Source organism: Eschrichtius robustus, chromosome 7 (genome assembly GCF_028021215.1).
Source record: "Eschrichtius robustus isolate mEscRob2 chromosome 7, mEscRob2.pri, whole genome shotgun sequence".
In the NCBI taxonomy this organism is placed as follows: Eukaryota; Metazoa; Chordata; class Mammalia; order Artiodactyla; family Eschrichtiidae; genus Eschrichtius; species Eschrichtius robustus.
The window spans coordinates 16,087,184-16,106,431 of record NC_090830.1 but is presented as its reverse complement, the minus strand read 5'-3'; the positions used below and the strand labels follow the sequence as shown (position 1 = coordinate 16,106,431).

The 19,248-nt window shown below is 43.8% G+C and overlaps 1 protein-coding gene across 1 annotated transcript in view; it reads right to left on the bottom strand.

Annotated features, from left to right (window-relative positions):
• Nucleotides 1–19,248, bottom strand: part of LOC137767147 (formin-2-like) — a 336,850-nt gene that overhangs the window by 295,182 nt on the left and 22,420 nt on the right. Inside the window, exons 8-10 of the mRNA XM_068547882.1 lie at nt 9,549–9,612; nt 7,560–7,658; nt 7,013–7,179 (exon numbers count right to left, since the gene is read on the bottom strand). Of these exons, the coding sequence (XP_068403983.1) occupies nt 7,013–7,179; nt 7,560–7,658; nt 9,549–9,612 (330 nt within the window). The remainder of the gene's footprint in view (nt 1–7,012; nt 7,180–7,559; nt 7,659–9,548; nt 9,613–19,248) is intronic.

The window sequence follows — 19,248 nt, the reverse complement described above, 5'->3', positions numbered from 1 at the left end:
AAATTTATATAATTCTGTACATCAACTATACCTCAATAAAAAAATAAATAAATAGGAAGAGGAAATCCGCAGATATTGTAGATCATTCAGGGCTGCTATAACAAAATACCACACTTTGGGTGCCTTAGAACAACAGACCTTTCTTTTGCACAGTTCTGGAGACTAGAAGTCCAAGATCAAGGTGCCAGCATGTTCAGGCCACGGCATCTTCCTGTGTCACATCTGGTGCCTTCTCCCTGAGTCCTCACATGGTGGAAGGGGTGACAGGGTCTCTTTCATAAGACGCTAACCCATCATGGGGGCTCCACCTAATGACCTCAGCACCTCCCAAAGTCCCCACCTCCTAACACCATCACATTAAGGATCCCTGGATGTGAATCTGGGGCACACACACATTCAGACCACAGCAGTAGTCTTAAGGAGAACTGAAAGTGTCATAGCAGCCTCCTCAGCCCGAACCCCAAGCGTGATGGGCCCTTCCCTCCTCCTTCCCTGGCGCCGACCGGGTGGTTGGTGCAGGGGCCACTCCACCGCACCTCCCCAGGCTCAGGTAGGGCCTAGCCTATCAGCCTGGCCCCGTGCCTGCACCCATCCACTGCGCAAGCAGGCAGGAGGGAGTTCCGCTCTGGGGACAGCAGCTCCCGGGCCACCTCATCAGTCACGAACTGACCGGTGAAGCCAGTGGCGGGCTGAGACCCAGGTGCCAGCGCCTCAGACAGCGATCCCAGGAACGGGCGCCAACCCCCTCCACGTGGCCACCGTGGTCTCCCCGCTTGTGCGCCTAGTTCCACCAAGAGCTGGAGGACGACGTTGCCGGGACAGCCGGTACTTCTTCAGCCCCGGGCGCTGGCTGGCGTCGCACCTTCCTACTCCGGGTAACAGCGGCCCCACTCAGCCATTGGCTGCCCCACAGTGGGCCCCTCCCCCTTCTGTGTAAAAGGAGCCCTACTCGGACGGAGGGAAGATGGCTTTCTGAGGTGCTGATCTGCCAATTTCTCGTTGGGCTAGCTTTGAGATTAAAGTCATTATTCCTTGATCCAGCAACTCGTCTCCCGACTTATTGGTCTGTCTTTCACGGCGCAGAAGGAGCTTAGGATCGGTAACGAATGAATGTCATTAAACAGTAAGAATGAAGTACAAAATCCAAGATACTCAGAATAGAGAAGAAAACAGCAAAGAAAGTTACATGTGTCTTCTCCCAATAGGAAAGAAAAGAAAAGGAAGGAAAGCAAAACAAAAGGAAAAGAACAAGAAAGAACAGAGAAGAAGAAAAAAGACAATAAAAAGCTTTGTTGCACTGGATGGGGGCTCCCTGTATAAGAAAGGGATAAAACAAATGAAAACTAAACTAAATATGGGATACTTCTGAGCAAGTGACTGTTTACTGAAATAACAGAATCCGTTTGAACTTGACCCCAGGAACATCCTGGTTTGAGTGTCCTAGGTACTGTGATATTGGGATATTGAGAAGGAAATGAAATCACAGCACAGAACTGCCTCTGCTGGGCAATATTTACAGTATGCATATCTTCTTCAACTTTTAGAATAAACTTACAGATAAAACAGTAACCATAAAAACATGCCCTAAGGATGAAAGTGCACCTGCTGGAAGCTGACACAGTCCCAGCGTGGACCAGCTGGAGGGGTCAGCAGAGGAGCTAACAACAGGAGGGGTGGCCCGAGACAGGACCTGGAGATGGTGGAACGATGACAAATCAGAAAGCTTACTGTTTCATGTTCAAAGCCGATGACCACAGGGAACTAGGACAGCAACGGGAACCACGCCGGGAGGAATGGGGACACCCAGAAAGTGACAGTAATGTGGATAACTGCATCAGCAAGCCCAAAATACCAGAAATCAACACCAGCTAAACAAGGGTGGGGGCAGCACACGGGGAGGGACTGAAAGTGGGCAGCAGGCGAGGGGCAGGGCCGCTGCTGGTCTCCCAGCCCTGCTGCTCTCCTCACCAGGGGAAGGTGGTGCTTTAGACGTTTCTAAGTCCTTAAAATAAAAAAAAGAAAAAAAGAAAAAAAAAAAAAAAACTGTGTGAGTAAAACCGAGAAAGCATTACAGCTTCAACCTACTCTTGTTACCCTGCTTATAATGGATTATGCAGTGATCACCTGGGTAATGGAACAGATATAAAACATGGCTTCTAAATGAACTTCAGAAAATAAAATCTTCCATTTTACTACTGACTTCTATGCTGACATTAGAGAGAAGTCTGCAGGGAAAATAAATATTTCAGCTAAAATCATTTTAAAAGCTGGGCTAAAAATTAAGTATAATTTTAATACCACATTTCAAATATAGCAACTTCTGAGAGTTAATACTGTATGTAATATTTCAAAAGTAAAAATATAGCTTTATATACACACACGTTCTCTCAGAGCTAAAAGACGTATCATAGCTTTTATTGCTTCTCAGGAAAATATTCGTGTGGGTTTGACTAAACAGCATGTAAGTATTCTTCTTGTTCAGAAAAAAAAATGAATTTAAATACAAAGGATCATTTCTATTTGTCACTGAAGTCTCCGTTCTGGCTACTGACGACAGTGAGGAGAGTGCATTTCATTCGGTTTCTGGAAGTGGCTGCTCTTGCTGTTGATTTATGACGTCTTTCAACAGGTTCAAGATCATGTTTCTCTTATTCCTTTCTGGCCTGGATTTTCATGTCTTCCTTCTCTGTAATTCTAGCCTCAAGAATATACTCCTCCAAACCTATGCCCATATACACACACCAAGGGGCTTCCACCCATGCGGAAAACATGGGGATTACTACAGATTTACCAAAATCAGCAGATCTGCCAAACCCAAATCAGCCCATCCAAAAATATTCTACTAGAAAGACGCTTAAGATCTGTTTTAAAGGATTAGGTAGATAAAACAATATAATCCTGCCAAAACCCTTGGGCCAGGTATACTTGCTTTATTTTTTGTCATGTAAAGAGATTATGTGATATCTGACATAGTTATGAAAGGAGAAATCCTAGAAGAGCTTGCTAATGGATAATCAACAGTTATGTAAGATAATTGTGGTTTGCTGAAAACAGCTGCTGATGAGTATGACCCAGAGAAAGGGTCTCAATTTGAATAAAGGCATTCTAAGGAGAAGGAGTCTTAAGGGACCATATCCTGAACATACTCTCGCAAAATGACCTCCATCCACACCTAACGGGCAATGAGCCAGGGTCCGTGGTGGGCAGCAGGCTGAGATGCCTTGTCCACAGGTAGCAGGGCAGTGGCCCAAAACTTCAAATACATGATGTGTCACAATAGTGAATGCTTTGCTATTTCTAAGGATTTAGAAACCATGCTAAATATTTCAAGAGAGAGTTTCCCTCTCACCTGACAGATGAGTGAAATAGGTTCCAAAAGAAGAAAGTCTTTCCTCAGACCACAAAGAACACAATCCACAACTCAACAACACATGCTACCAAACTGCAGGCAGGAGGATTATTCCTACATTTTCCCTTCCTATCTTCAGAATTGCTCTAGATTAGAATTTTATTTGAAATATAAAACACAAAGAAACAAACAAAGCAAAAGGCAAAGGTGAGGATAATGGCAGTGCCACTGGGCTATTAAAGGAGTTCAATCTTTCTTTCTGATTTGAGAAAACGTGGCTATGAAAAGGGCTGTCAGCCCTTTTGTGGCTGAAAAAAGGTTAAGTGCCACGGCCTTAATTAAGTCCCAGACATTCCACTCAGCAGAAAGCAAAACCTATTGTTCGTCAGGTGATATGCTAGGTTATTAGTTTTCTAAATAAACAGAATTTTATTCAAGAAAAGTACATAAGGAACACCGGTTCTGTCCGTACAATACTTTCCTCCTAAATCTGGCCTATCTTCTCGGCCTCGGTAAACAGCACAACCACCCACCAGCCACTTAAAACCAGCACCAAGAAGGTATCTTTGATTCCCTTTTCCAACGCCCCCTCGTCTAAGCCCCGGAGGTCCCATTAGCTCCACCGGCAGGGCAGGACCCCTCCCACGCCCACCGCCCCCTCCGTCTCCTCCACTGGCTCTTGCTAGGCTCCTGTGGCAGCCCCCCTGCTGTTCCAGCTCCTGCTTCAGCCCCTGGAACAGCACCCAAGGCCAGGCCCCATGAGCCACGGGCAGCACGGAACAAACACGCTCTTCCCCTGCACAAGACCCTCTAAAAGCTCCCACTTAAAAAAACGCATTATCCTTCCATGGCTTTCAAGACCCCGAACGTCCTGGCTCTGTAGTCCTTTCTGTCCTCACCTCCTGAAACAGCCGCTACACAGGCCCTCAGGCTGTGTCTGCGCTCCCCCGGGGCACTTGCACTTGCCTCTGGGCTCCTGGGGGGACCTTCCCTCTGACCTCCCCTCAGGGCTCCTGACATTACATGCGGGGCTTCCTTCTACACACTCTCCACACCCCCCCCCCTCACTGACCATATTCCACAGGTTCACTTCCTTCACGGCACTTATCAGAATCTGATGTAAGTCCATTACCTACGCTACATGTTTGTGTTTTCTCTGTCTCGCCCCACTGTGAAGAGGATGTAAATCAGGAGAAGAGGAATCTTAGTTCTCTTGTTCACTAATACATCTCTGGAGCCTAGAACACTGCCTGGCATAGAGAATGCAATCAGTAAACATTTGTGAATGAATGAACATTATCACTCAAAACTATTTGCCTTTCAGTATTCTTGAAGTTTTAACCAAGTTAAAATGTGAGAGAAAATGTGAAATTCTTTCACATTTTCTATAACATCTCTAAAGCAAAATGTTAGGCCCTAAAAATGTATAAAATAACATGGAACTGAATCAAGAGGGTTGACTGAAGTAGGCCAATCCATAAACTGCATGAAAAAGATCTCCAGATCAAACTCCGGTGCTCTAATTCCATGTGGATGGAGATAAAGGGGAGTGCTCTCAGGGAAGGGAGCAAAATTAGGGGGTGGGAAGAGGACCTGTCATGAGCTTATTCTTGTTGTGTCTCAAAGGGCAACCGTCCTCAAGAGAACTGTTGGTGAGAAATCCTCCTAGCAGCAACTTTCTGGAAACGAGCAGAGAGGCTAATTATCAGAAACTTCTCTCCCTACAGAAAGTGCATTCCTCCCCCTTCCCCCACTAATGCCTCAGTTTGCATAACTCCCTGTACTGTTAGCTCTTCTGAGCTTTGAAGAAAATCCTCAATTAGGCATACAATAAATGCACATTTCTGCTGTTGAACTGCCATTTAAGTATCTGGAAGAATGTTTCCTACTTGTTTTGTGTTAGGTTTGGCATGGAAGTAGAAAGGTAGCACAGAGCCAATGAATAAAGTGAGAAAATGCAACCACACAAATTTGCAAAAGAAATTCCCCACTCTGAGAGAATTATTTCATACCATATTAAGGGACTGCATTTATTTTGCTTTTCACTCTCTATGCCATAGCCGGCTGCCCCCCAAAATGACAAGGCCGGGAGGGGCTACTAGTCTCTCTAACACAAGAATGGAGGAAGTAGGAGGTAAGAAAGAGCCAGTTCTGTAATTTTAAAAAAAAGGAGGAATAGGGTTATTCTATTCTTTTCAGTTTACTCCAATTCCACATTTATTGACTGATAAGACTTTATTTCTGAGCTTTAAGGGAAGAAAATTCAGTCAACTTGGGAATAGTTTTAATCAAAAAGCAAGTGTTAGGCACAGCTAGTGTTTGCCTCTGTCTGTCCAATAATTATTCTAATTCCTCGTTGCAAACTGATGTATCTCCTAGAACACAGCTCAATAAAGCTCTTAGCTCACAACAGTCCCCAGGTTCTGTGTCTGTAAAAACACACCTTTCACAAAAGAAAAAGGAGGAAAAATTTAATTACCCAATTTTTCTCATAGAAGAAAAAGATCTACCGAGCAGTGGTTAGCTGCAATGTCATGAATGGATAGGTGGACAGACAGACAGATAGACAGACAGACAGATAGACGATTGATAGATGGATGGATAGATAGATGATAGATAGATAGACAGACAGATAGATAGATAGATAGATCAGTTGATCTTAAGAAGGAAGCTTCACAAGTCACAGTACATCCCAGGGAATCTTCTTTCACATGAGAAGTATCAAGAAGATCTCACAATATTTTATGTGGTTTATTTTCCTAATACTGAAGGGAGACCACAGTTGTGATGGTTAAAGAACAGGAAGAAGAAAAACAGGCGCATATGGACATTTTGTTATTTACTATCACTTCTTGATCTCAGCCAGGGCTCATTTCCATCATCTCCAAACCCATCTCTCCGTCGCGCACACACAGAGGAGAAGGCGTGCAGTCAGAAGCAGGGCACAGATGTAACCAACCTACAAGGATGAGACCTTTACCCTGCCTCATACACTCCGAGCTCCACACGGGGAGCCAAGCAGACTCCAGTTTCCTCACGAAAAAGTCTGCTCATCACAACCCCCAGGGTCGCACATGTACCACATACCTGAGAAAGATGAGCAATACTCTGGTTTAGAAGTGACAACCCAGCTGTGCTCTCATTTGTTATGAATTATCAAACAGCTTGGGAATGACTGTTCCGACGTATTAACCCTCTTGGTGAGTGGGAGCTGGGGAGGAAGCAGACGGTGCTGCTTCGTGTCAACAGTTAGTACCTGGATGAGCCATGAACGCACAGGAATAGTGCTCCAGGGCCCGCAGAAACCTGCTGCCTTCTGGGAACAAAGCTCCTGCCCTCAGAGCTGCTTCTGAAGGTATATACATGACCAGCTAAGTCAGAAATACCGACTCAGAGCCACTTAAAAACCATCACTGGTTAAAGCAGGCTAGAAAACTGCCAAGAGTGGCCATCTGTTAAGAAAAGGAGGTTTGGCAAGTATACTTAAGAATACCCTAGTCAGAAAGGAAAAAGATGCGCTAAGCTGTTGAGTGGCAGGGGCAGGAAGGCCTGCATCCCATGTGGGTCTTTAAATACAGGGCGAGGGGTTGACACACATCACAGCTGCTGTTTCCACTGCAATTTGCCTCACAGCCATTGAGTTCTGTGAATTCTCCTACTTACATCAAACGGAGCTGAGCTGGACTGGGCATTCTGACCACACGGCTCCCTGAAGCAGTCACTGAAAGGACGAAGGAGACCCATGGCAATGATCCGCGAGCAGAACTTCTCTGCTTCTTCTGGAGGCCCGTTCTCCTGCTGGCTGAACAGCTTCTCCAGCAGAGTTCGCCCTGCAGGGGAGACACAGTTGTTAAGCGGGAACACTGGCGGGTCCCCTGGCTCAGACTCCCGGAGGAGAGGCCGACAAACACAGCTGGGGTAGCACCGTTGCCAAGGCTTTGCCGTGCCTAGGGAAGATTCTGCAGGTGGGCCTGGGTACCACACGGGAAAGGGCAGCTCTGGGTCCCTCTCCCATCCCCCAGAACACCTCCCGCCTCCAAAGAGAATGGGACACGTGATGGGACCTACATCCTCTTCCATCTGAAGAAGACCCAGCCTTTTGGGTTTCACTGGAAATCCTCCTTCCACTCCTTGTCAGCCGGCCGGTGGCTCTCTGAGGACGCAGCCAGGAGTCACCATGTGGGCTAAGAAATGTCAGAGGCTGCCTCACAGTCTGAGGGGTGGCTGTCGGGGGGCAGGAACGGGATGGGCAGGGAGGCAGGCACCAGCCACTGGAAGGGGACAGGACTGGCCCGCAGAAAATGCCTCCCTGAAGAGGAGAGTGACAGAAACTCAACATCTTCTCATATGAGCCGCAGAAACATCACTCTAGGGTAGGTCTACACTTGAGGTTTCTATTACTTCCCGAAGAGAGACAAGAGAAGAGAGGCATATGGAGAGGAGAGTACTAGCTGCGGCCTGGGCCCACCTGGTCCCTTGACTCTGCGTCCCGGCCGCGGGGAGAGCAGAGCAATGAAGGGGGAAAACGGGCGTCTGCTCTCACTGGTCACCCAGAACCGAGAGCCACAGGCCAGCCCCTCATCTGTCTGACTCTCAACTCACTATCCTTCAGCGAGTGGTTTTGCTGGCTTCCGCACTAATCATCTACGGTGGAGGAAACAGGAGGTCTCCAGGGTCACTCAGTTCCCGCTGCTCCGGCCCTCCCTCTATCAGCAAGTTCAGTCTTCAAATTTAAAGTCCCGTATCCAGAAAAGCTCCCCGAGACCCCCTTCTGCACTCTTCCGGCTCCCTTCAGAGCTCCTTTGTGTCATTAATTACTTTAGTTAACTATTTGTTTAATGTCTACCCCCCTCCCTATAACATAAACTCTCTGACAGCCAGCAGACATCCTGCAGACCTGTCCACTCACACAGAAGAAGCACCAATGAATACTTTCAGGATTTCTGAATGAATACAATGCTATGATTCTGTGACAAAGACTCATTCACATCATGGTCAGAACTGGAAATGAAATATCGGTCTAGACCAGGGGTCAGCAAACTTTCGCTGCAAAGGACCAAATAGAAAATATTTTATAGGTTTTAAGGGCCAACTAAGGTCTCTGCTACACATTCTTCCTTGGTTTGGCTTGGTTTGGCTTCGTTTTGAACAACTTTAAAAATGTAAAAAGCATTCTCAGCTTGGGGTTGTGCAGGGCCAGGCCTCACTCTACACATCAGTCACATCTAAATTTCAAATGTATACATGTTCAGTTCTGCAGGATGATTTCCATGCAATTTTAGTGCCTCTTCCTATGTTTGTTTGTAAAAGAAAACTAAATTCAAAATCTACCTCTCATACGTAGAATGACAAAGCAGGGCAAAAGAGGATCTCTGTTTTCTCCGTTCCTGTGGGTCACTAGAGAGCATTTGCAGGTCTCCCAGGACACTTTCTGAGGGGAAACTGAACTCTTTTTCCCCTACATAACTTAAGTTTGCCTGCACCTAACTGGACCCACACACCTAGGAAACCACATCCCTCAGTTCTCAAGTGATTGTCATTACAGTAAACCCATCTTATGCAGACCATCTTACAGTAGCCCTGCAAATGGCCAGACAGCTAATTAGTCCTTTCCTACAACTCAATCTTGTATACGACCATAAAACAAGGGAGACAGGATCTCGCGTGTGTGTGTCCCAGAGTGAATGAATGTGTATGTGTTCATCAAGCCAAAACCTTATGAGCAGTGGATGGGGAGCGGCGTGGAAGCACAGCCCCAGAGCTTCGTGCCCTGAGGGCAAACACCCTTCACCCCGAGCACCTCCCCCTGGGCAGCACTTCCAGCTCTAACAGCCCTGAGTGTCCCCCTGGTGGCAAACTTGCCCTGGGCTGGGAGCCCTGCCCTAACCTCCCTGCCTTCACAACAGCTCGGGTGCCCCAGGCCTTCCTCTCACAGGAATCTGGGATAGACATGTCACGTCTAATCCCACACGCTTAGGGATGGGGAGTGGGGGTGACTTCTTGATCCCACAAGCACTCTCAAACGATGTGACTCCTCCAAACCCTCAGCGCCCTTGACACTCCCGCCTGCCCTCTTCCTATAGCGTCCACTCCTTCTGGCCCTTCTTTCTCTCACAAAGCCCTCCACCTCCTCACTCACCACCCTGGTCTCCACTCGACCCCATCATCATCATCACTGACGCTCACAGAGGTAACTCACCTGTGACCTTGAGTCCTGCCTTCACCCCGCAGGACCCGGCCCGTCCACCACCCGGCTGGGCCGCCTGTGCCAGGCAGGCGTCCAAGTCCACTCAGCCCTCAGGGCTCTCTGTCCCCCTCGGACTGAGGCCGTGATACAAGACCCACCTCCTGCCGCCTCTTACAGCTCCCTGGACATGACCCGGCGCTCCCGCACCACAGCACTCTGCCCTGGGCCTGCATGACCCAGGCTTTCTCACTCACCCACATCTCTGCTCAACTGCCACTTCCCCCACTCTCCCTAAAACAGCACCTACCACCCTTTCCCATTATTCCCTTCAGCCTCCAGAGCCGGGCCCTGAGCCCCTGCAAGCCCATGGACCACTCCTCCTCATGCAGTGTCAGCTCCATTTCAGCAGATGCTGGTGTCTGTTCACCACTTTCACCCAGAACCTCAAGGGAGGCCTGGCCCAGAGCAGATCACCAGTAAACCAGTGTATAGACATCTAATCCCCGACACGACTCCTTCGGCTCTGGCTCTAGAATCCCCGCTAAACCTCCAGCCTCCACATGGGCCTTGAATCAGTCATGGTTACACAGTTACTCCCACACTCACTGGTCAATCCCAGGCTCCAGCACCACACCACAGCCAGGCCCCCATCCCCCTCTCCCTCTGTCACGTCAGCCTGGAAACCCACACACACTCCAGCCTGGCCCGCCCTTCCCTCCGCCTGCACCTGAGCGTGTCAACACCCCAGAAGAAAGACACACACGCTGCCTGCCCTCACTTTGCTATCTTGACTATGAACATCAATCAGGCCCAACCCTGCTCTGCATTCTCAACTCAGCTTCCAGTCGTCCCCCTCATCCCACTCTTTCCAATGAGGAGATGATGACCCTCTCAAATAATTTACTGGGAAAATGCAAGGATCTGGGACAAACTGTATACGCAGAACACCCACACCTGCACCCTCCTCTGCCTGCGCTTCACGGTGGACAACCTGCTCCAGACAAAAGCAAGTTCTTCCCTCTGTGTCCTGGATCTAATTCCTTGTTGCATGCATGGAACTTCACTCTTTAACTGTTCTTTCTCTCTCTGAATCATGAACACGCCCTTCTAGACTGGACGTCTCCAGAATCACAAATACATGCTTAACTGTAAAAAAATCTCCATGAGCCCACATCATTCCCCACTGTCAGCTACTGTCCCATTTCTTGGTTTCCTTTCACATCAAAACTGCCAGGTATATCATCACAAAATGTACAAATAACAAATGTTGAAGAAGATGTGGAGAAAAGGGAACCTTCATACTCCGTGGGTGGGAATGTAAATCGGTGCAGTCACAACGAAAAACACTATGGACGTTTCTCAAAAAATTAAAAATAGAACTACCATATGACTTACCAATTCCACTGCTGGGCATATATCCAAAAAAATGATTCAAAAAGATACATGCACCCCAATGTTCATAGTAGCACTATCTACAATAGCGAAGATATGAAAGCAACCTAAATGTCCATCAACAGATGAATAGATAAAGATGATGTGGTACATATATACAATGGAATATTACTTTGCCATAAAGAATGAAATCATGCTATTTGAAGCTACATGGATGGACACAGATTATCATACTAAGCAAAGTAAGTCAGAAAGAAAAAGACAAACACCATATGATATCACTTATATGTAGAATCTAAAATACGATATAAGGGATTTGGTTCAAGATGGCGGAGTAGGACGTGCTCTCACTCCCTCTTGTGAGAGCACTGGAATCACAACTAACTGCTGAACAATCATCAACAGGAAGACACTGGAACTCACCAAAAAAGATACCCCACATCCAAAGACAAAGGAGAAGCCACAATGAGATGGTAGGAGGGGCACAACCACAGTGAAATCAAACCCCATAACTGCTGGGTGGGTGACTTACAAACTGGAGAACACTTATACTACAGAAGTCCACCCACTGGAGTAAAGGTTCTGAGCCCCACATCAGGCTTCCCAACCTGGCGGTCTGGCAATGGGAGGAGGAATTCCTAGAGAATCAGACTTTGAAGGCTAGCGGGATTTGATTGCAGGACTTCAACATAACTGGGGGAAACAGAGACTTCACTGTTGGAGGGCACAAAGTAGTGTATGCATTGGGACCCAGAGGAAGGAGCAGTGACCCCATAGGAGACTGAACCAGACATACCTGCTAGTGCTGGAAGGTCTCCTGCAGAGGTGGGGGCTGGCTGTGGCTCACCATGGGGACAAGGACACTGGAAGCAGAAGTTCTGAGAAGTACTCCTTGGCGTGAGCACTCCCAGAGTCTGCCATTAGCCCACCAAAGAGCCCAGGTAGGCTCCAGTGTTGGGTTGCCTCAGGCCAAACAACCAACAGGGAGGGAACCCAGACCCACCCATCAGCAGTCAAGAGGATTAAAGTTTTACTGAGCTCTGCTCACCAGAGCAACACACAGCTCTAGCCACCACCAGTTCCTCCCATCAGGAAACCTGCCCAAGCCTCTTAGAGAGCCTCAACCACCAGAGTACAGACAGCAGAAGCAAGAAAAACTACAATCCTGCACCCTGTGGAACAAAAACCACATTCACAGAAAGGGAGACAAGATGAAAAGGCAGAGGGCTATGTACCAGATGAAGGAACAAGATAAAACCCCAGAAAAACAACTAAATGAAGTGAAGATAGGCAACCTTCCAGAAAAAAATTCAGAATAATGATGGTGAAGATTATCCAGGACCTCGGAAAAACAATAGAGGCAAAGAATGAGAAGATGCAAGAAATGTTTAACAAGGAACTAGAAGAATTAAAGAACAAACAAACAGAGATGAACAATACAATAACTGAAATGAAAACTACACTAGAAGGAATCAATAGCAGAATAACTGAGGCAGAAGAACAGATAAGTGACCTGGAAGACAGAATGGTGGAATTCACTGCTGCAGAACAGAATAAAGAAAAAAGAATGAAAAGAAATGAAGACAGCCTAAGAGACCTCTGGGACAACATTAAACGCAACAACGTTCGCATTATAGTGGTCCCAGAAGGAGAAGACAGAGAAAGGACCCAAGAAAATATTTGAAGAGATTATAGTCGAAAATGTCCCTAACGTGGGTAAGGAAGTAGCCACCCAAGTCCTGGAAGTGCAGTGAGTCCCATACAGGATAAACACAAGGAGGAACACACCGAGACACATACTAATCAAATTGGCAAAAATTAAAGACAAAGAAAAATTATTGAAAGAAGCAAGGGAAAAATGACAAATAATATACAAGGGAACTCCCATAAGGTTAACATCTGAAATCTCAGCAGAAACCCTACAAGCCAGAAGAGAGTGGCATGACATATTTAAAGTGATAAATGGGAGGAAACTACAACCAAAATTACTCTAACCTGCAAGGATCTCATTCAGATTCCAGGGAGAAATCAAAAGCTTTACAGACAAGCAATACCTAAGAGAATACAGTACCACCATACCAGCTCTAAAACAAATGCTAAATGAACTTCTCTAAGTGGGAAACACAAGAGAAGAAAAGGACCTACAAAAACAAACCCAAAACAATTTAAAAAATGGTAATAGGAACATACATATAGATAGTTACCTTAAACGTGAATGGATTAAATGCTCCAACCAATGAATGGATACAAAAAAAAAAAAAAAAAAAATTACCCATATATATGCTGGCTACATGAGACCCACTTCAGACCTAGGGACACATACAGACTGAAAGTGAGGGGATGAAAAAACATATTCCATGCAAATGGAAATCAGTAAAAGCTGGAGTAGCAAAATATCAGATAAAATAGACTTTAAATAAAGAATGTAACAAGAGACAAGGAAGGACACTACATAATTGATCAAGGGATCAATCCAAGAAGAAGATATAACAATTATAAATATATATGCACCCAATATAGGAGCACCACAATACATAAGGCAACTGCTAACAGCTATAAAGAGGAAATTGACAGTAACAAAATAATATACGGGACTTTAACACCCCACTTACACCAATGGACACATCATCCAAACAGAAAATTAATAAGGAAACACAAGCTTTAAACGACAAAATAGACCAGATAGATTTGATTGATATTTATACAACATTCCATCCAAAAACAGCAGATTACACTTTCTTCTCAAGTGCACACAGAACATTCTCCAGGATAGATCACACCTTGGGTCACAAATCAGGCCTCAGTAAATTTAAGAAAATTGAAATCATATCAAGCATCTTTTCTGACCACAACACTATGAGATTAGAAATCAATTACAAGGAAATAAACATAAAAAACACAAACACGTGGAGGCTAAACAATACGTTACTAAATAACCAAGAGATCATGGAAGAAATCAAAGAGGAAATTTAAAAAATACCTAGAGACAAATGACAACGAAAACATGACAATCCAAAACGTTTGGGATGCAGCAAAAGCAGTTCTAAGAGGGAAGTTTATAGCTATATAAGCCTACCTCAAGAAACAAGAAAAATCTCAAATAAATAATCTAACCTTACACCTAAAAGAACTAGAGAAAGAAGATCCAAACAAAACCCAAAGTTAGCAGAAGGAAAGAAATCATAAAGATCAGAGCAGAAATAAATGAAATAGAAACAAAGAAAACAATAGCAAAGATCAATAAAACTAAAGGCTGGTTCTTTGAGAAGATAAACAAAATTGATAAACCATTAGCCAGACTCATCAAGAAACAGAGGGAGAGGACTCAAATCCATAAAATTAGAAATGAAAAAGGAGAAGTTACAACAGACACCACAGAAATACAAATCATCCTAAGAGACTACTACAAGCAACTCTATTCCAATAAAATGGACAACCTGGAAGAAATGGACAAACTCTTAGAAAGGTACAACCTTGCAAGACTGAACCAGGAAGAAATTGAAAATATGAACAGACCAATCACAGGTAATGAAATTGAAACTGTGATTAAAAATCTTCCAACAAACAAAAGTCCAGGACCAGATGGCTTCATAGGTGAATTCTATCAAACATTTAGAGAAGAGTTAACACCCATCTTTCTCAAACTCTTCCAAAAAATTGCAGAAGTAGGAACACTCTCAAACTCATTCTATGAGGCCACCATCAGCCTGATACCAAAACCAGACAAAGATACTACAAAAAAGAAAATTACAGACCAATATCACTGATGAATATAGATGCAAAAATCCTCAACAGAATACTAGCAAACAGAATCCAACAACACATGAAAAGGATCATACACCATGATCAAGTGGGATTTATCCCAGGGATGCAAGGATTCTTCAACATATGCAAATCAATCAATGTGATACACCATATTAACAAATTGAAGAAGAAAAACCATATGATCGTCTCAATAGATGCAGAAAAAGCTTTTGACAAAATTCAACACCCATTTATGATAAAAACTCTCTAGGAAGTGGGCACAGAGGGAACCTACCTCAACATAATAAAGGCCATATATGACAAACCCACAGCCAACATAATCCTCAATGGCGAAAAATTGAAACCATTTCCTCTAAGATCAGGAACAAGACAAGGATATCCACTCTCACCACTATTATTCAACATAGTTTTGGAAGTCCTAGCCATGGCAATCAGAGAAGAAAAAGAAATAAAAGGAATACAAATTGGAAAAGAAGAAGTAAAACTGTCACTGTTTGCAGATGACATGGTACTATACATAGAGAATCCTAAAGATGGCACCGGAAAATTACTATAGCTAATCAATGAATTTGGTAAAGTTGCAGGATACAAAATTAATGCACAGAAATCTCTTGCATTCCTATACATTAATGATGAAAAATCTGAAAGAGAAATTAAGGAAACACTCCCATTTACCATTGCAACAAAAAGAGTAATATACCTAGGAATAAACCTACCTAGGGAGACAAAAGACCTGTATGCAGAAAACTATAAGACACTGATGAAAGAAATTAAAGATGATACCAACAAATGGAGAGATATACCATGTTTTTGGATTGGAAGAATCAATATTATGAAAATGACTATACTACCCAAAGCAATCTACAGATTCAATACAATCCCTATCAAATTACCAACGCCATTTTTTTTACAGAACTAGAACAAAAAACCTTAAAATTAGTATGGAGAAACAAAAGACCCCGAAGAGCCAAAGCAGTCTTGAGGGAAAAAAACGGAGCTGGAGGAATCAGGCTCCCTGACTTCAGACCATACTACAAATCTACAGTAATCAAGACAATATGGTATGGGCACAAAAACAGAAATACAGATGAATGGAACAGGATAGAAAGCCCAGAGATAAACTCACGCACCTATGGTGAACTAATCTATGACAAAGGAGGCAAGGATATACAATGGAGAAAAGACAGTCTCTTCAATAAGTGGTGCTGGGAAAACTGGACAGCTACATGTAAAAGAATGAAATTAGAACACTCCCTAACACCATACACAAAAATAAACTCAAAATTAATTAGATACCTAAATGTAAGACCGGACACTATAAAACCCTTAGAGGAAAAAATAGGAAGAACAGTCTTTGACATAAATCACAGCAAGATCTTTTTTGATCCACCTCCTAGAGTAATGGAAATAAAAATAAAAATAAACAAATGGGACTTAATGAAACTTAAAAGCTTTTGCACAGCAAAGGAAAGTGCAAACAAGACGAAAAGACGACCCTCAGAATGGGAGAACATATTTGCAAATGAATCAACGGACAAAGGATTAATCTCCAAAATATATAAAGAGCTCATGCAGCTCAATATTAAAAAAAGAAACAAACAACCCAATCCAAAAATGGGTAGAAAACCTAAATAGACATTTCTCCAAAGAAGACATACAGATAGCCAAGAAGCACATGGAAAGCTGCTCAACATCACTAATTATTAGAGAAATGCAAATCAAAACCACAATGAGCTATCACCTCACACCAGTTAGAATGGGCATCATCAGAAAATCTACAAACAACAAATGCTAGAGAGGGTGTGGAGAAAAGGGAACCCTCTTGCACTGTTGGCGGGAATGTAAATTGATACAGCCACTATGGAGAACAGTATGGAGGTTCCTTAAGGAACTAAAAATAGAATTACCATATGACCCAGCAATCCCACTACAGGGCATATACTCAGAGAAAACCATAATTCAAAAAGATACATGCACCCGAATGTTCATTGCTGCACTAGTTACAATAGCCAGGACATGGAAGCAACCTAAATGCCCATTGACAGATGAATGGATAAAGAAGATGTGGTACATATATACAATGGAATATTACTCAGCCATAAAAAGGAACGAAGTTGTGTCATTTGTAGAGACGTGGATGGATCTAGAGACTGTCATACAGAGTGAAGTAAGTCAGAAAGAGAAAAACAAATATCATATATTAACGCATATATGTGGAACCTAGAAAAATGGTACAGATGAACAGGTTTTCAGGGCAGAAATTGAGACACAGATGTAGAGAACAAACATATGGAAACCAAGGGAGTTAAGTGACAGGGCTGGTGGTGGGATGAATTGGGAGATTGGGATTGACGTATATACCCTAATATGTATAAAATGGATAACTAATAAGAACCTGCTGTATACAAAAATAAATAAAATAAAATTCAAAGAAAAATAAAATAAAATGATACAAATGAACTTATTTACAAGACACTAACAAACTCACAGACATAGGAAAACTCATGGTTACCAAGGAGGGGGGAGGAACAAATTATGAGTATGGGATTAAGAGACACAAACTACTATATATAAAATAAACAACAAGGATTTACTGTATAGCATAAGGAATTATACCCAATAGCTTGTTATAACTTATAATGCAAACAACCTGAAAAATACTCACTTTGCTGTACACCTGAAACTAACACAACATTGTAAATCGACTTACTTCAATTAGAAGAAACCTACTAGCCAGAATTACCTACACCTGCCACCTCTGGCCCTTCCCTCCTGACTCAGCCCACTCTGCGCTTAATCCCTCCGGAAATTCTCACTGTCGACTCACTCTGACTCCTTAGAACACTTTCCTCTCACCTCCTAATGCTCCCTCTGTTCTCTCCACCTCGCCAGCCACGGTCTCTGCAGGCCCCTTTCCCGGCTGCTCTGCTCAGAGTGTTCAGGCTCATTCTACGGCCTCCTCTCAACTCTTCCTGTTTTCTCTCCTACAGTCTCACCCCAGCTGCAAACGCTCCTCCCCTTAAAACCAGGCAGGCCGCTGTGATTGCATCAGCCAGCAGAGGACCGGAGAAGAGGCATCCCCCTCGGGAAGAAGATGAGAAATCAAAGAACCTCCAACCAGGCACTGAGGGATTTTTCCTCCAGGGTCCCTCAACCTGGACTCAAGGAAGCCTGAAACCCAGAAGTGGGTATCAGAATTGACTGGGGAGCTCTTGGGGGCAATCTGGCCATGCGTGTCAGTAATCTTTAAAAATTCACCCCTTGACCCAAAAATTCCACTTTGGAAAACATGTCATAGGCCACTATCCAGAGTGATGCATCACAGGATTATTGTGAAGATTAGATGAGATAACACATGTAAAGTGCTCAGCACAGTTCCTGTTACAATGATAAATGGATCGTTACTAGTAAAAAAAAAAAAAAGAAAGAAACTAAAATGTCCAACTGTAAGGACATAGATAAAAAAGGATAGCTTTATATAGATGACAGCTTACTATACAGCTGTCAGAAGTCATGTTAGTATAGAAAGAATAATGACTCAATTAATTTAAACACATTGAATATATGAAAAGGAATAAGAAAAGTAAAATCAATAGATGTCACTGGAGAATGCTAGTGCACCAATCGCCACTGATAACAGAGAATTAATGGGAAATAAATAAAGCATTTAATCTGCCTTTCCAGTACGAACTGGATTTGGGGTTAATAATCATACCTCGTAATTAAAGTTTTCAGTACAGGAAAATTGCAGCCAAAAATGCAAAGAAATGACAAAATTAGAAAATTGCAATCCCTAATGGTTTACTTAATGAATAGATGGGAAACCCATTATAAAAAGGTCAACTGAAAAATCTGCAAAGAAGACATCAAGCTGTCATCCCCAAACCCACAAGTCATTCAGAGTCAACACAAGGAGACAGGTAAAACTGGTAATCCCCTCGATGGGTGGGGTGGGGTGGGGGGACTGTAAAGTCCGCAGCACTGCCCACCAAGCACCCAAGCTGTCCCTCTGGGAAAAGAGGAAAGAGGCCCGAGCATGGGTCACACCATGTCAGCCTGGACTTATTCTCGCCCAGGGTTTCAGACCATCTGTGAATGTCTAGTTAACAGACTAGTGATGTCTGTTGGGGTTAGGGCTACCCTAACACTAACCCTAAACAATGAATTCTATGTGCCTTCAATATAATGATGCCATTGTGGCATATTAAAAAGTACATTTTTGAGATGCAGACTTAAGTATTTGAGATTCACATGACATGATGCCAGGAATTTGTCCAAATTAGTCCATTTAAAAAGGGTGGTGAGGGGTGGAGGTGATGAAGCTGTTACAGGGTAAATAATGCTGATAATTGTGGGAAGTGGGTGGTGGTCCCATGGGACTTCATCACACCTCTGCTTTATGTATGACCAAACTTTAACAATTAATATCTTCAATCATGTTGTTAAAAAGGTTTAATGACATGGAACAATATGTCAAAAATATTATGTGAAATACTCAAGATTACACAGCTTAACAAGGTATGCTCCTGATTCTGCAAAAATAGCACACACGACT